Below are 17,990 nucleotides of genomic sequence, written 5' to 3' on the forward strand. Positions count from 1 at the left end.
AGTGCAGATGGTAAATAACAATACAGCAAATGCTGGAAAAAAAAACAATAATTAATTACTATTGGATGAGTTTTTAGATAAAACAGGGCCGGATGCTGTAGAAAATAAAATGCACAAGGATCAGCCGATTGCATTGGGCTGCTGCGGTTTGCAGAGTCCCAGGTGAGCACCCGGGCGCGTTTGCGCCCTAAGGACCGTCCATCAAAGCCAGGAAATCCCGCCTCCCCGACTCTTCCCCTTCCCATTGGCTGGACCCTCCCCCCTCATCCCGCCGGCGGCGTCGACGCGATTGGCCAGCGGCAGGTGTCAATCGGAGGCGACGCCGTGCGTCAGGTGAGCCGATGCCGGGAGGAGGGAAGTTTTGGCGGAGTTTGGCAGCGCTCCTCCGCTGCCCGGAAAGTTCAAAAGTTTGGGGGGGAAACACCAAAGTCGGCGCACAAACCTCGCAGTCCTCCTCCGGGAATAAAATATAAACCTTTAGACTGGAGTAGCCATGAAGAGCTTGAAGTCACGGCTGAAGAAACACGAAGTGACTCCCAACGTAAGTTGAAAGTTGCAGCCTCAGTGTCTGACTCGCCGGGTTGTGGTTATTCTGCAGTTCCGAGGCTTCACTTAACGTGGGGAAAATTCCTTCTGGAGTTTTATAACTTAGCAGTGACTCATTGTGCGGGGCCGGTGTGTTTCTATATACTTTGATCCAAGCACTTTTGCTACAATCTTCAGTGGGGAGGGTTGGTTTGGCAAGGTGGTTTCATTAAACCTGGTATTTCTGAAGTCTGTTGTATTTGGGAGGTGGTTGTTCAGTTGAGTTTAAGCGCACCTTTGTGGGTTGAAATCACTTTTACACATGCACATATGCATGCATGCATACATACACACACGCACGTCTGCCACAAAACACCGCACCCTGGTCTGCTACTGAGGTCTTGCGATTAGTTTATGTTGAGTTTGAAAGTGAGCCCAATGCGCGATTGCTGTGGTGTGACTTTCGGGTGTATGCATTTGGGGGTAATGTTGAATCCTCTGATTTCTTGTGATAATTCTCATATCTGTTGGTGCCCAAGTTAATTTGCAGTCTGATAATCATTCCCAGATATCAGATCTCCACAGAAAGCAGATGCTGACTTTGATTAGATGGCATGCTTGGAATCAGTCCCAGTTATCTAATATTTTCCATACATCTGCACTGACTCTTCTATGTTTGTTTATAATTAGTCTCAAGAAAATGATAACTCCCCCATAAGTGTGATGATACTGTTGACTGCACTTGCTTCGATATTTGCCAGCCAACGTTTTATGTCCCTTAAATCATTGGGCAGTGTAGGGCAATATATGGGCATTTCCCATCAGTTGCAGCCTTGTGATGCTGACCCGATAATTAATGTGCATGTCTTTCTGAAGGCTTTTGAAAATTGTCCAAATATTTTAAGATAGTTTTTGATCTTTAAAGTGGTACATTTGTTGAGTTCTGTCTTTGTTCAACTATTTTGCCAATTTTTTTTCTTAAGGATTCCCCTACTGGGTCTGAGTATAGTGAGAGAAAGCTGAATGTTGCACTTTCTATATTCTCTACCCCCACTCTATTCATTGATGGGAGCTGCTGCTGGGTTATAATGCGAAGATCTAATTTCCCTGTAGTTGGAAATGAAATTAATTTGCTGGTGTGCATCTTTATATTTGTGACTTTTCGGACTGAGTGAAGTCAGTTGATTTTGAATTCACTGAACAGCTCCACTGCTGTGAGATACAAGTAAATTGGTAAATTTGTTTATTGTTGTCACCTGTACCGAGGTACAGTGAAAAACTTTGTTTTGCATGCCATCCATACGGATCATTTCATCACATCAGTGTATTGAGGTAGCACAAGGGAAAACAATAGCAGAATGCAGAATAAAGTGTTCCAGTTACAGAGGAAGTGGAGGTATCTTGTACTAGACATTACAAATGAGAGGCAAGTACTGTAATGCTAAACACTTAATCAGTGACAAACTACTAGAAATGTCAGGAATAGGACAGGCATACTAATGCTTCAGTTCTGATCCTGCCACAAAACGATGAATGTTCATTCCAGATGTTGGTGAATAAGCTGAATGTTTCCAGACTCTTCCAGTTTTACCTTGTGTTAAGCACCTTTTGGTTGCAGCTGAGATGCAGAATCAAGGCATATCAGTGAGTCAAATCTGTCAGCTTTAGCTCAGTCAGGAGGTTGGGATTCCGGTCCTACTCCAGAGACTTGAACACAAAAATCTATGCTGGCTCTTCAGGGAATGCTGTGCTATCTTTTGAGGTGAGATGTTAAACTGAAGCTCTGCTGTTCTCTCAGCTAGATGTGAAATATCCCTGTCACCATTTCAAAGAGAGCAGAGCTGGTGTTCTGGCTAATAGTTATCTGGCAAACAACCACAAAAGGTTGCAACATACAAAGTGTTGGAGGAACTCAGTGGGTCCAAATTGTCACATGTACTGAGATCAAAGCGCTGCAGCATCTTAACATATACAGAGGGAAATAGCCTGATCCAGTTGAAGGGTCTCGACCCGAAAGGTCGATGGTCCGACCCGCTGAGATCCTCCAGCACTTTGTGTGTTCTTCCAGATTCCAGCATCTGCAGGTTCTTTTGCAGCCACTAAAGGCTACCTGGTTTATCATCACATTACTGGTCGTAGGAACTTGCATGTCTTGTAAGTTAGAACAAGAAGCATTGCACTGTGGACACAAGAAACAGGAATGGGAGTAGACCATTCAGCCCCTCGTACCTGCTGTACCATGGCTGCCTTCTGGTTGTAAAAGATCTTTCAGTTACTACTTCAAAGAGTAGGGGTGTTACCCTCGGTGCTTTAGCCAAAAATTGCCTCTGATTTAACACTATTAAAATAACCTACGTCGATCTTGTGACTGCTCGGAGTGTGGGAATTAGTTGCTTGTTTCCTGCCATCCAGCAGTGACTCCATTTAGTGTTTCACGGTTTGTTCAGTTGTTTGGGGTGTTCAGAGGCTGTGAAGGTACAAACTAAATTTAAAACTTTCATTCTGCTTTCCTTCGTTGTTGCAGCATCCTGATTGTGTTGGGTTAATCTTATATATTTTTATACATTGTTTAACTCTACGAATTGACCTTGAGTGCATTCTGGTGGGCTTTGCCTGGCGCATTGCTCCCTTGTCAGCACACTTAAAATAGAACCCTTTCCAGCAATGAGTTGTTTTGTGTGTGGATTAGACAGAAGCAAAAGCAGCTTTAGTCTTGTGCTTGCATCGGCTGGATGCTTGGACGGGGTTAACTTTTTCCGAGGATTGGTGCGAACAAATCAGCTCGTTGATTCCAATGTCAGAGTCTAATGCTTGATGGAAAAGGGGTGTATGATCCTGCCACTGGATTATTTATTGATTGGTTTATGTACTGAGATACAGTGAAAAGCTTCTGTTTTGTGTGCCATCCAGACAGATCATTCCGTACATAATTACGTTGAAGTTTATAGAGTCCTTCGGCCCAACTGGTCCATGCTGACCAAGAGTCCCATCTAAGCTAGTCCCATTTGCCCGCGTTTGGCCCATATCTCTCCAAACCTTTCCTATCCATGTACCTGTCCAAGTGCCTTTTATGTGTTGTAAATGTACCTGCCTCAACCACTTCCTTGAGTAGTAAAAGAAAACAATGCAGAATATAGTGATGCAGTTACAGAGAAAGTACAGTGCGGGTAGACAAAGTGCAAAGGCCACGATGAGGTAGATTGGGAGTTCAAGTTCATCTTTTGTTGTGCAAGAGGTCTGTTCAAGTGTCTGATAACTGTAAGATAGAAGCTGTCCTTGAGTCTGACGGTTTGTGCTCTCAGGCTTTTGTATCTTCTGCCCAACAGGAGAAGAGAGAGTGACCGGGCTGGGAGGGGTTCGTGATTATGTTAGCTGTTTTCCTGAGGTAGTGGAGGGGAGGTTGTTTTGTGTGATGGACTGGGCTGCATTCACAACTCTCTGCAATTTCTTGTGGTCTTGGACAGAGTAGTTGCCATACCAAGCCCTGATGCATCTGGATAGGATGGTTTCTATGGTAAGAGTCATTGGGGACATGTTGAATTTCCTTGTGTCTCTGAGGAAGTCGAGGTGTTGCATCTGTATGGATGTTGGGACCTGGTTAATGGACCTGCTTTCCTAGAACATGATCTAAAGGAGTGATTGTAAAAGAATGGTTTCAGACAACCAGAGATGCAAAGAAGAATTCAGAAATGGGAAATAGTCATCTCTACTTGAGCATATAATGTAGTCTGCACACTATAGGGGCACAGGCAATTCCCCACAAATTGTTGCAATTTGACTCCTGTCTGCTGAGGTAGATATTTTAATGGTTTTTGTAGGAGAGCATCCCACTTGATCTTTGCTCTTGAGAATAGGATCGGTGAAATACTTTCCATGTCCAGTTGTGTTGGTTGATCTGCCTGCCTTGGGCTATCATCTCGTGATGTATGTAACTTAAAATAACACAGGAAACATTTGTAATGTCAAATTGGGCCTATCCTTGTTGGTAATTTTGTTGAAATGCAAGTTGCTGAGGGGTGTGACAGGTGGGGAGCTGGGTGGAGGCCATGATCTCAGAATATGAGGTTGCCCATTTCAGAAGATGAGTGATTTCTTTTGAGGGTCGTGAAACTTTGGATTTGTTTTAACCCAGAAAGGTGGAAGCTAAATCGCTTAAATATATTCAGGGGTGAAATGGATTTTTAGTTCATGGGGAATTGAAATTGGTTTATTATTGTCACATGTACAGTGAAAAACTTGTCTTGCATACCGTTTGTACAGATCAATTCATTACATAGTGCGTTGAGGTAGTACAGGGTAAAACAATGCAGAATAAGGGGTATCAGCTGTGGTCTTGCTGAATGGGAGAGCAGGTTGGGGGTATTTACACAACTTCTGTTTCTGCTTTTTATGACCGTATGTTAAAGCCAAACAGTGCACAACAATGGTGGCGTTTTTTGGGCTCTTATCACGAGTGCAAGTTATTAACGTTCTGGACTTTTACCCAATTGAAGTTCTTCCTTCACTGCTGCTCCACGATTGACCCGTTCTTTCTTTGTGTGAGCGTAAATCCTTCTGAAAAGGGATTAAAATGTTTGCCTGTATTCAAAGCAAATTCTGTTGCTGTTATTCAACTGGGCAGCAAGCATCATAATACTGGATTTTTATAGTAGTTTGTTTTCGTGGTTAGGTCAACATTTCTTGTACCTGGCAGTTGTTCCTTGAGAAGGTGGTAGTGAGCTCTTTAAAATGTCGCAATCCAGTGCAAGGTCAAGGTACTCACTGCTGTGTGGAAGGATTTTGATCCAGGAAGAGATTGTCTAAATGTTTTACGTTGTGATTGTGTGGGGCTTGGAGGTGATGGTGTTCCACTGCAGCATACAGTTGTCATGTTGCAGGTTTAGAGATGATAGTCATAGGATAGGATTCGGCCCACTATATCCATTCCGGCCAGGTCCTATCCATACTAATCCTATTTACCAGCACGTGGCCCATAGCTTACTATGCTTCATCAGTATTCCCCTGAACTGTGCAGAGTGTAGGCAGGCACGGTAGTGTAGCGGTTAGCGTAACGCTATTAAAGCACCAGCGACCTGGGTTCAATTCCGGCCGCTGTCTGTAAGGAGTTTGTACGTTCTCCCTGTGTCTGTGTGGGTTTCCTCTGGATGCTCCGGTTTCCTCCCACATTCCAAAGACATACGGGTTAGGAAGTTGTGGGCATGCTATGTTGGTGCTGGAAGCGTAGCAACACTTACGGGCTGCCCCCAGAACACTCCACACAAAAAGATGCATTTCACTGTGTGTTTCAATGTACGTGTGACTAATAAAGAAATCTTAATCGCTAGTAAAGGGCCAGAACTAGCTAGGAAATGCCAGTATATCTGCAGTATGTGATTACAGAAATCCCAATATTTGCTATCTGAGTATCTGTGGCAATTTTATAAAGGTCAGGGGCATTCGTGGTCATTGACAGCTGGAGGAGGTCGGGGCCATGGACTTTCCGATGTTGATTTTTTTTTTCCCCCAGCCACTGCGTGCACCCGCCACTCCCCACCCCCACCCACCCAGCAATGCGTTACATCACACAAGTGCATGCTGCCACACATGGTGTCCCTGTTTAGAATTGCATCAGCACTTGCCAGCAAGCTGATGTTGGGAGATCCACAGTAGGTAAATATTTACCTCATCCCCAACATTGGTCTGAGTGTAGACGAGTTGCCTTTGGCAGCCATTTCTAGCCCAGTGCTTCAGTCTTCACAGACACTGCCTGACCTGAGCATTTCAACCAACTTCAGATTGCCAGCAGCTGTGGAGTTTTGCTTTTGTGCAATATTACAGGTTTTATCTGACTGGGTTTGTGAATGTTCTTTCATAGTTACACAAAGGGACTACAGATGCTGGAATCTGGCGCATCAAACAAACTGGACTGCTGCAGGGTCTCGACCCAAAGCATCGACAATTCCTTTCCCTCCACAGATGCTGTTCGACCCGCTGAGTTCCTCCAGCAGATTTGTTGCTTCTTTAGTGGTTAGTTTGATGGAAATGTTGAAGCAATGAGGCTGAGGTTGTAAATTCGTCATTTTGTTTAGCACTTTGCAGAGAGAAACGGGAGTGAATATCCCATGTTTGGGAGCGGGGGGAAACACTGGTCTTCTGAGCTGCCATTGAGGGTGGCAGACTGAGTTAATCGTTATAGGGGAGGAGCAATGTGTTGCCACAGAGGCAGAGTATTCATGGCTTTGGATGGTGCTGCCCTCTTTTTCTCCCGACTATCTAACCTGTTTTTTTTAAAGTGAAAATAAAAAAAAAACAGCAAATCTAAAATAAGTACAAATGCTCGAAATACTCAGCAGGTCAGGCCACGTCAGAAGAGAAACCGAGTTAACGTTTCAGGTTGAAGACTCTTCATCAGAACCCATTTCTTTTTTTTTACTTGGACTTCATCTCCAGGCCCCAATTTTATATGACTCTTGTTTTAAAATAATTCGCAAAATCGACAGTTAGATAAAAACTCCTTGTCCAGATGCACCCCTGTGATGCCCAGCAGCCCTGGAAGGACTCCAGTGGACAGTGTGTGCTTCCATTCCAGGGACACCTGGGCATTGATTCTCTTGCAGAAGTGGGGCAGGCAGACTGTTTGGACAGAATCTCCAACAGGTCACTCTCTGGATCTCAGAATGGGCACGCTAGCCAAGCCCAGGAGCAGACATACAGGAGGTCCTCGAACTTCTCTGCACTGGGTGTCCTAAGATCAAGAGTGTGAGGTTGAAGTGCAGCCAGAATTTGAGGAACAGTCCTTTTTGAGTAGAACCATAGAACACTACAGCACAGAAAACAGGCCATTCGGCCCTTCTAGTATGTGCCGAAACTTGATTCCGCTAGTCCCATTGACTTGCACCCAGTCCATAACCCTCCAGATCTCCCCCATCCATGTATTCAAAGAGGGGCTGCAGACTCTCTGAAGATATCGCCCCTAATAGACTGCAGGTTGCTGAGTCTGTTATTGGTCTGTGTGTCAATAAACGGCAAGAATGTGACCACTGCTGTTGGTGAATGAGACTCCTGTTTTTTGGCTGGCACGGTTGTAGCTCCACGTTTTTTCCCCGACCAGGGAGATGTTTGCTCAATGGAATGTAATGGATAGAGGAAGAACTTTATTGCCTCATCAGCTGCATTCCTATGAGATTAAAACACAGATCTATTGGCAGATTTAATGCAAACTGGGTCAATGGAGGTTTTTTGGGGTAAATCTGGCTTTAATGCTTGAATTTTGTAAAATTGTAATCTGTGTTTAATGGGGAATGGTGTGATTCCATTTCACTGAACTGTATGGAAATTAGAGCAAAGGCCATTCAACTGATCTGGTCTGCCTCCTGACCTTTACCCAAGCCTTTCTGCTTGTTCTTTCTTTTTGTCCTCTTCACCCCCCTCGCCCCCCCCCCCCCCACCACCCCCCCCCCCCCCCCAGCCTGCTGTGCTTATTCATCTTGCCTTTACTTTGACCCCTGCCAGTCATCTGACAATTCCCAGTACTCAGGAGCTCCATGTTCCCACTGCCTGTGTTGTCAGGGCCAACCGTGGATGGATGGTGCGTGCCGACATTGCCAATATCCCGTGTGAATGAAGAAGACGAGGAAAGATGCACTGCCTTGGGTGTGTGAAATGTGAGCTGGGGAATTGCTCAGAGGGCCAAGGCAAGAGTTGCCCTGAGACGTAGATTGAATGTCCCTTTGTCCAGTTTTTCTGTTTGACATTGTGGTAGAGCTTGAACCAAGAACTTTCTGACTGAGGTGACCTGCGAACTCATTCGTAGATTGTAAATTTGATTGTTGGAGGATGTTGGCTTTATTACCAGTTTATTGGTCTCATTGTGCTGTGACTGGGAGTGGTGAGGTTTGATGGCTGAAAGAGCAAGTTCGGACTTGGTTTTGCCCAGTAAACGAGACTGACGATCGCTGTACTTTTCTTTCAGTATTGCCTTATCTTCTGATTTCAACAGACACCAGCGTTTGGTGCCAAGATATTTTAAAGGTTCTATTTGGTGTTATTTTGAAAACTGAACCAATTTGAATACATTAAGTAATATTTATAAGCCATAGAACCTGAAGCTGAGGTGTGTCTTCACTTTTAAAGAAAACTTGTCAATATTATGGACTTTGATTATGGTAAATCACTAAAGAATAACTATATGCTTTGGCAGCCAGGCTCAGAGTTTGCACCAGCATCGTACTTCCTCACCCAATTGTCTGACTGGGGGAAGAATAGTCCTGGAGTGAAGATAAAGCTCTGGGAGATAGAACTGTGTATCTGAAAGAGAAAAATTAATGTTTTGGGTGTGGATCTCTTGCTTGTCCCAAACTGTACGTGCTGTTGGATAGGTTGGTGCCAGTCGTGACGAAGAAATATATCGTGATTCATCCAGTAATTGTGCAATGAGTCTGTAGTCTGAAGAATGTTTTTCACATCCCGTTGCAGGCAACTGCCTCCAAGTGATTTATAACTAAACCATTGCAGACGGTTGTCTGTACAGACTTCTCTGATATAGAAGCTTCTTTCTCCATGATTGATGTATCTGTATCTCCAGACTATTGAAGGTAGTTGTCTGTTTTGTTATCGGATGAGTTAGATCGATCACGTATCAGTCTCTAATCTCAAGGATGTGTGGTGCTGAGGTTAAAGTTGGAAGGTTGTTGTGGTGTGATAATAAAAATGTTTGTGTACTTGGATTTAAAACATGAAAATTGTGGCAAATTTCACTTGCACTCTCACTAAGCACTGTCAGTAACCATTTTGAAATAATCAGATGGTAATTGGAAATTGTAAGTAAAAGCCAAAAAAAATTTACAAATTACTAGTAATGTGCAGCATATTGGTAAGTGTCAACTCCTTCATTTTGATTTGTTTGTTCGTGGGATGTGGACACCACAGACAATGCCAGCATCTATTGTCCATCTTTAGTTGGGCCTGAACTGAGAGGCAGTGAAGAACTGACCACATTTGTGGGTCTGGAGTCAAATAACGGCCAGACTGGGTGAGGATAGATAATCTCCTTCCCTGAAGAACACTGGTTCTGAATGGAAGGTGCTTCTTTGTGAATTCTTTGAACGTAGGGTGGCAGCTATCATATGGGCATGAAGGAGCAAAGCCTCCATCTAGGAGCGAGGAGGTCTGAGACACAGACTGTGCTGCAGAGACTTGCCACACGTATGTGGATGGATGTGTGCATACAGACCTTCTCTGACCAAAAACACAATGGCACATGATGTTGACTACACCCTCTTCCCCACCCACCTCCCCTTTTCCTGATGACCACGTGCTTCAGTCACCCCTTCTTTAGCCTCCCTACTTTTGTTCTCTTTCTCCCCACACCCCCAAACTGGCTCCATTACTCTTAGTCCCTCCCCGTTAATTACCCTGCTTTCTTTCCCTCCTCCCACCTCTCCAGATGCTCTCACTCTCCCAGAAGACTGCCATCACTCATTCTCTTCAAGGTCTCTTGTGGTTGCTAATCACCTATCACCTCTCCAGATGCTCTCACTCTCCCAGAAGACTGCCATCACTCATTCTCTTCAAGGTCTCTTGTGGTTGCTAATCACCTATCACCTTTACTGTCACTGAGGTGGCCTTTAGTTCCACATTGATTTAATTTCTGCAGCTGCCGTGGTGGGATTGGAATGTGTATCTGGGTTGATGCCCAGCACCTCGCTGCTGGTCCCGTAATCTAACACCATGCTTTCATACTCTGACTTCCTGACCTTGGCCTCCCAGCTTTCATCACAGAATATCTCTCTTCACTCCCCTTTCCCTCCTCCCTTGGGAGACCTAAAACTATGACACAATTTCTTTTGGTGTTAGAGGTTATGGGCATGATCAGGGGAAAGGGGGGGCGCGGTCTTGACTGTAAATGTCAGCTATCTCTTTACCTGCATGGATGCTGCCTGACCTGCTGAGTTCCACCATCGGTTTGCTTTTTGCTCCAAAAATCTACTGATGTCTGTCTGGAATGTACTCTACAGTGATCAAGGGTAGAAAACTCTAAAGGTTCACTAACCTTGGGGTAAAGAATCTTCTTCTCGAGTCCTGAATGGCTGACCCCTTATTTTGAGACTGTGACTCCTGGTTCTAAACACCCCAACCCCGTCGAGCCTTGTAAGAATGTTGTATGTTTCAATGAGATCACACTGGAAGGCTGCTGACATACTTCAGTGGTAGATTGGGAAACTACATTAGCCAACTTGTGTTTGTACCTTGGAGAGGGGTGTCAGAGACAAATGGGGGTGATACTTCAACTGTAAGGAAGAGAAGCTTGTTTTCAAACCTTTACATGGCCCCATGTCTTTCCTGTCTCTGTAATCTCCTCCAGCCCTGTGGACGTCTGAATTCCCTGCACTCCATTTCTGGCCTCTAGATCATCCCTGAATTTGGCAACTGCGCCTTCAGCTGCTTGGGCTGGAAACCTCTCTCTCAAATGATCTCTCTGACTTTCCCTTTTCTTTACGGTGCTCCTTCAAGACTATCACTGGCCAAGTTTTTGGTCATTTGCTCCAATATCGCCACAAGTGGTTCAGTGTCAATTTTCATTTTGTTTGGCACTTCTGTGAAACCCTTTGGTAATTTTTTTTTGCCATGTTGAAGTTGCCATGGTGATGGTGACGGGAGGAGCACAATCATCTGAACAGTTTTTGAGAACAGTGAACAAACATTCCAGAGACTTGTCAAGTACCAATGACCTGTTCTACAGTAATTCTAACATCTTGAAGTTGGTATTATGATGGAACAAAGTGACACACCCAGCATATATAATAGATGTTAAACAAGCAAGTTCCACTTGCTGTAATTTTTTTTTGGATGGTTGTACTTTTCAAATTACAAAATGATTTAGTTTATCAATCAGTGTTAACCTCTGCATGGTTCTCTCTGTCGCCTCTTGTCAAGGGTAAAGAGCCTGCTCCTCCAGTTTTTTCCATAATTGAGTCCTCCGACATCACAAGGCTATAATTCATTCCCTGACAACTGTTAACTTGTTATGTGAATAATGAGCTGATCCAGTAATGTGTAGTAAAAGCGGTTCCTTGTCCAGCTCATTAACCAATTTTGTCACTTAATCTGACTGAATTTTAAGTGTGCAGTTTAGTGATACAGTAAAGTTGATCTTTGCTTCTCTTGGACAGCCCCTTGGGGTGGAGGATAATTTACAGTTAGTCTGTGCTTCATGGATGTCTTTCAAGCAGGTTGTTTGAACTCAAGCTCTAGGGAATTAATGTTTTCCAGGTGTCCTGAATTAATGTCCAGCATGGATCTTGGAATTGGGAGCAGGTGTTCTTGCCTACGGAACAATACAACTTGAACACACAATTATCAAATCTTGGGTGATATTGTGGGAGTGTTTTATTATCTAGCTTACCCCATTCTAATGCCCATGGTTTCTTGTTCACTGATCTTCATTGGTTCTAATCCAGCAATGTCTGTAATTCTAAAATTCTCATCACTTGTATTCAGATCCCTTTATGGCTTCACCTCTGCTTATCCTGTGGACCTTTCTACAGCCCTGCAACCCTTCCAACTTTTCTTTCCTCCAACTCTGGCCCCTTTTGGTGCTTCTGGCTCTGCCATTGATGCCTGGAACTTCAGCTGCCCCTGAACATTGAATTTCTGTGTCTCTGAAAATCAAAAAAGACTACAGATGCTGGAAACCTGAAATAAAACCAGAAAATGCTGGGAAATGTCAGCGGGTCAGGCATTGTCTGCGGGAAGAGGAATGTTTCAGATTTCAAATCAATACGTCAGAACCTTCATCAGGGTTTTTGATCCAAAACGTTAACTGCTTGTCTATCCACAGATGCTGCCTGACTCGCTGATTTTTTTTTCTCCCCTCTCGGGTATTTTGTGCTTTCTATTTTCCACATCTGTATTTTGAATTCCAAATGCAGTGAATTTCTGGATAAAGAAATTTCTCTCAAGTTCCCTGTAGTATTTACTGGATTGTCTTGTCTTGATGTTTCATTGCTTTGCCTTGAGTTCCTCTCTGAAATGCTCAGTATTTCAAATTCTTCCAACCTTAAAGGCTTCAATCACATCATTTCCTCTCTTTTTCAGAGGGTGGAGCCCCATTCTCTTCTGTCATTCTTAACTGTTTTGGTATCATCCTAGTAAATTTATTTTTAATGCCTCTGATTACTATTTCATACTATGTAACACAGAATTATACACTGTGCACGGTGGTCTAATCCAGGATTTGTACAGATTGAAAATAACTTGTGTGCTTTCCAATTCATTCTCTGCAACAGTGAACCTCAGACCTTTGCTTTTAAAAGCCTCATTAGACTCTCACTTTCTGTGCCTCTACTGCACCTTAAACTTCCTCCTTCACTAAAGCTTTTCATCACTTGTCCTACTTCCTGATGGACGTCAAAGATTATCGTGTGATGATAGGAAAATTGGAATGTGTTGTAAATGTTAAAGGTGCTCTCTAAATGTTCATTCTATGTCACTGGTTTGAGCTCTGAGTAAGAAATCAGCCAAGGTTTCTTTTCATTTTGATGTAATAGGCCAGGGTTGGATTTCTGTGTGATCTTGTACAGCCTGTTGCTCATTGTCCAGGCTCTTTCTTGAAGCATAATTATTTGAGCAAGCTTCAAAGCCTGCTGTGGAACCCTAACCTAGCTTGAATCACTGACTTCAGTGTTGAAGCAGACATATTCTGATTCTTTAGAGAAACAAAGGATTGCAGATGCTGGAATCTAGATGAAAAGGCAACAAGATGCTGGACGAACTCAGCAGGTCAGGCAGCATCCGTGGAGAAGAGCAGATGGTCGACGTTTCAGGTCAGGACCCTTCTTCAGGACTGAAGATAGGAAAAGGGGAAGCCCAATATATGGTGGGAAAAAACAGCCATGATAGGTGGACAAAAGAGGGGAGGCGGGGTGGGCACAAGGTGGCGATAGGCAGATGCAGGTAAGAGATAGTGTTAGGCAGGTGCGGGGGAGGAGGGGAGAGCAGATCCACTGGGGGATGGGTCACAGGTATGGAGGCAGGTGCCCCATGGGAGGGAGGGGAGGACAGGAAAAGGAGAGAGAAAAAATGGCGAGGAGAAAAAAGAGAGAGGCTGGGAAAGGGTAGAAGAGGCGAGGTGGGGTGAGGGGGTGCTTTACTTAAAGTGGCAGAACTCAATGTTCGTGCTGCTAGACTGTAAGGTCCCAAGACGGAAAATGAGGTGCTGTTCCTCCAGTTTGCGCTTGGAATTCTCCTGGCAGTGGAGGAGGCCGAGGACTGACACGTCAGTGATGGAGTGGGAGGGGAAGTTGAAGTGACTGGCAATGGGGAGATGCAGCTCGCGGTTACGGATGGAGCGCAGGTGTTCTGCGAAATGGTCACCTAGTCTGTGTTTGTCTGCGAAATGGTTACCCACTTTAAATAAACCAACTCCCCCCAACCATGCCTCCTTCTTCTCTTTCTTAGCCTATCTTCTTTTTCTCCTTGGCCTTTTTTCTCTGTTCTTTTTCTCTCCTCCACAACCACCCCCCCATGCCACCTACCTCCATACCCTGGTGGATCTGCTCTCCCCTCCTCCCCTGCATCTGCCCATCGCCACCTCTTACCTGCATCTGCCCATCGCCACCTCTTACCTGCATCTGCCCCCCCTCGTTTGTCCACCTATCGCTGCTCTGCTTGTCCCCTCCCTATATTATTGAGCTTCCCCTTTTCCAATCTTCATTCCTGAAGAAGGGTCCTGACCCAAAATGTTGACCGCTTGCACTTCTCCATGGAAGCTGCCTAACCTGCTGAGTTTCTCCAGCATCTTGTTTTTTTTTAATCTGATTCTTTAGGGGGAAATGGACAGCCGACATTTTGGTTGAGACCCTTCATCTAAACCAGATGAAGTGTCTTGACCCGAAACGTCAACTGTCCATTTCCCTCCACAGGTGCTGCCTGACCCTGACCCTGACCCGCTGAGTTCCTCCAGCAGCTCGTTTTGTTTTGCTCCAGATTCCAGCATCTGCAGTCTCTTGTATCTCCATATCCTGACTGTACCCGAGAGTACAATTCTCTGCTAGTTGTCTCATTGAGTCGTACAGCACGGGAGCAGGCCCTTTGGCCCACTGAATCCCTGCTGTCCATCAAGTACCCAATAGCAAAATCATTACCAGCAACTACTGGGGAAAAAAATTAGTGCAGTGGTTGTAATTTATTTTTAATAAGCGGCATGGAGGGAAGAAATTTACAACCACCTCGTGAACACTCAAGGGGAACTATTTAAGTGGTTCCACCAATACACTCAACTCCCAACCAACCACCTCCTTTGTCTGCTACTACCGCTTCACACATTCAATGCTGACATCAGTGATTCCATTCCATTACACACCTTGAAGCTTGTTCAAGTAGTTACTCTTCTAGATTCTGGTGGAGAAGGAGGTCTCTCTCTCGTTATATGCACAGTTGCACTAAGATCACACTAGTTGTGTTGACAACTTGCATCATTCACAACATTATTTAATGTGCTGTTTTGGAATGCACAATAGATTGTCAGGGTCACTGGAGTTCGGAAAGTAGCAGGACATGCAGAAAAGGTGGTGAAGGAGGGATATGAGGTGTTTTTTATTGGCCAACTAAGAACTTGGGAGTAAGGAGGTTGTGCTGGAATTGTATGAAACCTTAGTTAAAATGCAGCCAGAGTGCTGCACGCTTCTGGTTGCCACACTACAGGAGGGATGTGATAGCACCAGGGATGATATTACCGGTGCTGGTGAGTATTAGCTATGGGGTGAGCTTGAATAGACGGGGGTTTCTTTGGAGGATGAGGGGAGATTTAATCATGGTGCCCAGTAGTAGGAGTTAGAGATTTGAGGTAATTTTTCAAGTATTAGGATTTGAGGGAAGTTGATTTAAAAACAAAATTGCCCAAAGTGTGTTGGTGATCTGGAACTTGCTGTCTGATAGCGAGGAGGAGACAGAACCAACACATTGAAGCCAGGATGAACATTTTCATCTTCAGATTGAGACGCGGGATCTCGTTTGGATGGCGCGGACATAATAGCTTAATGGCCGATTCCTGAGGCGTGGTTTCTGCAATTCCATTTGCTGCTTTTAAGCTGGGTCTTTGGACAGGATTTGATTTTTTGGAGCAACTGACTCCGCTGGTTCTATTCATGCACCGGTTGTCCAAATAAAATCCATTCTGGTGCAGCTATTAATGGAGGGGTTTGAAGGGGGTCATAGTATCCCCCTCTGCTCATTTATATTCCCCTTTGAGGTTCTTGTTTCACAATGGTTCAAAGGGGCAAAGCAAACCCTCCATAACCAGCTGAATTAGCCATTGCTGGAGGTCTGAGCCTTCATTATGTGCATCACCTTGTTGCTAGTTCGAGGCTGAGAACAAAGGGCTTTCTGAAAGTAGTTTTAGTGTGAGACCAACCCTCTGAGATCCACTGCTCCCAGCTGTTAACAGAGAGTAAAAGGTGACCTCTCCTGGACTCCCGTCTCACTTGTCAAACCTTCTGCAGAGTCCAGAATGACTGACTCCTCATGCAAAGGTGGGTGTGAATGTTTAAACTAGCCTCAGTTCCACATCTGCTTGGGCAGTAGCAGTCCTTCTGCTACCTGCTCCACCAGAAGCTAATTAACAAAGGTAGTTGTGGGTAGTCGGCTGGGAGTTGAGTTTACTCATGGAACAGTTCTTAAAATAGTTCCCCTTGAGTGTTCATTAGGTGGTTGAGGTTTTTTCTCTTCACGGTGTTAGTAAAGAAAGGACATCTTCGAGATTGCCATTGAGGACATCTTCAAGAGGCGGTGCCTCAAGAAGGTGACATCCATCATTAAGGACCCTCACCACCTGGGACATGCCCTCTTCATGTTACTACCATTGGCGAGGAGGTACGGGAGCCTGAAGACCCACACTCAACATTTTAGGAACAGCTTCTTCTCCTCCACCATCAGATTTCTGAACGGTTCATGAACACTACCTCGTTATTCCTCTTGCACTATTTATTTATTTTTCTAACTTATAGTAATTTTATGTCTTGCACTGTACTGCTGCTGCAAAACAACAAATTTCATGATGTATGTCAGTGATAATAAACCTGATTCTGAACTATAACCACTGCTTTAGATTTTTTTCAGGCCCTTTCTGCTCAGGTGGGAGTTGGTAATGATTTTATTAGACCTTTGGTATTTCTACCCTCTGACTGTCCACCCTATCTATGCCTCTCATAATTTTATAAACTTCTATCAGGTCTCCCCTCAGTTTTCGATGCTTTAGAGAAAACAGTAAAGTCTGTCCAACTCTACTTGTAGCTAATACTCTCGAATCCAGGCAGCATTCTGCACCCTCTCCAAAGCCTCCACATTCTTCCTGTAATGGGGTGACCAGGAACAAACACAATACTCCAAATGTGTCCTAACCAAAGTTTTATTCAGCTGCAGAATAAGGGTTGGGCCATTGGTATTGGTTTATTATTGTCACTTGTACTGAGGTACAATGAAAAGCTTATCTTACAAACCGATCGTACAGGTCAATTCATTACACAGTGCAGTTACATTGAGTCGACTGGGATGAGAACTTTTTTTCCGGAGGATAGAGGACTTTGGAAAATGGCGACGAAGGTACAGTCACCAAGTATACAGACCATCCTGAAGTAACAAACGGGTTCTGTTTTTACAAATGTTCATAGGTCGATTTTGACTGCAAGTCGGGAAAATACACAAATATCATTTTATGGTAACTGTACCTCCACAGTACTGTAAAGAATGGCATCAAAAGCACATCAGACTGATAACAGGAACAATTACTAAAAGTTGAGAGAGGAAACTCTCCACTGATGCTGCCTGGCCTGCTGAGTTCCTCCAGCATCATTGTGTTTTTCTTCTAGATTCCAGCATCTGCAGTCCTTTGTTTCTCTAGGAAACTAGTTCTGTCACTCATAGGGATGAACATATGTTTGTATGTTGGACTTTTGAATTTAATAATGTTGTGGGAACTCATTCTTGTATAGTGCTGTCAATAAGTTTATAACCTGGAGACGGTCTGTATTTGAGACGGAGATTAATAGATAAGAGAATGGAGGAATATCAGCATCAGGTTTATTATCACTGACATGTCATGAAATTTGTTGTTTTGCAGCAGCAGTACAGTGCAAGACATAAAGACATAAAAATTAATATAAGTTAGAAAAATAAAGAATGCAAAAGAGGAATAATGAGGTAGTGTTCGTGGACAATTCAGAAATCTGATGGCGGAAGGGAAGAAGCTGTTCCTGACACGTTGAGTGTGGGTCTTCAGGCTCCTGTACCTCCTCCCTGATGGTAGTAATGAGAAGAGGGCATGTCCCGGATGGTGAGGGTCCTTAGTGATGGACGCTGCCTTCCTGAGGCAGGGAGGGTTGTGGAGTGTAGGAAAATGGGGGGGGGGTAAATGATCTTATTGAATCATTTTTACAAAATGATTTTACAAGCAGCTTTACGAAACTCTAGTTAGGCCACACTTAGAGCAC

At 44.2% G+C, this 17,990-nt stretch overlaps 1 protein-coding gene across 1 annotated transcript in view; it reads left to right on the forward strand.

Annotated features, from left to right (window-relative positions):
* The first annotated feature begins 296 nt into the window (after positions 1-296).
* LOC127583864 (uveal autoantigen with coiled-coil domains and ankyrin repeats-like) overlaps positions 297-17,990 on the forward strand; it is a 97,973-nt gene continuing 80,279 nt past the window's right edge. Inside the window, exon 1 of the mRNA XM_052040258.1 lies at positions 297-541. Coding sequence (XP_051896218.1) covers positions 494-541 — 48 coding nt within the window. The 5' untranslated portion in view covers positions 297-493. The remainder of the gene's footprint in view (positions 542-17,990) is intronic.

The sequence above is a fragment of the Pristis pectinata genome, chromosome 28 (genome assembly GCF_009764475.1).
Source record: "Pristis pectinata isolate sPriPec2 chromosome 28, sPriPec2.1.pri, whole genome shotgun sequence".
NCBI lineage: Eukaryota > Metazoa > Chordata > Chondrichthyes > Rhinopristiformes > Pristidae > Pristis > Pristis pectinata.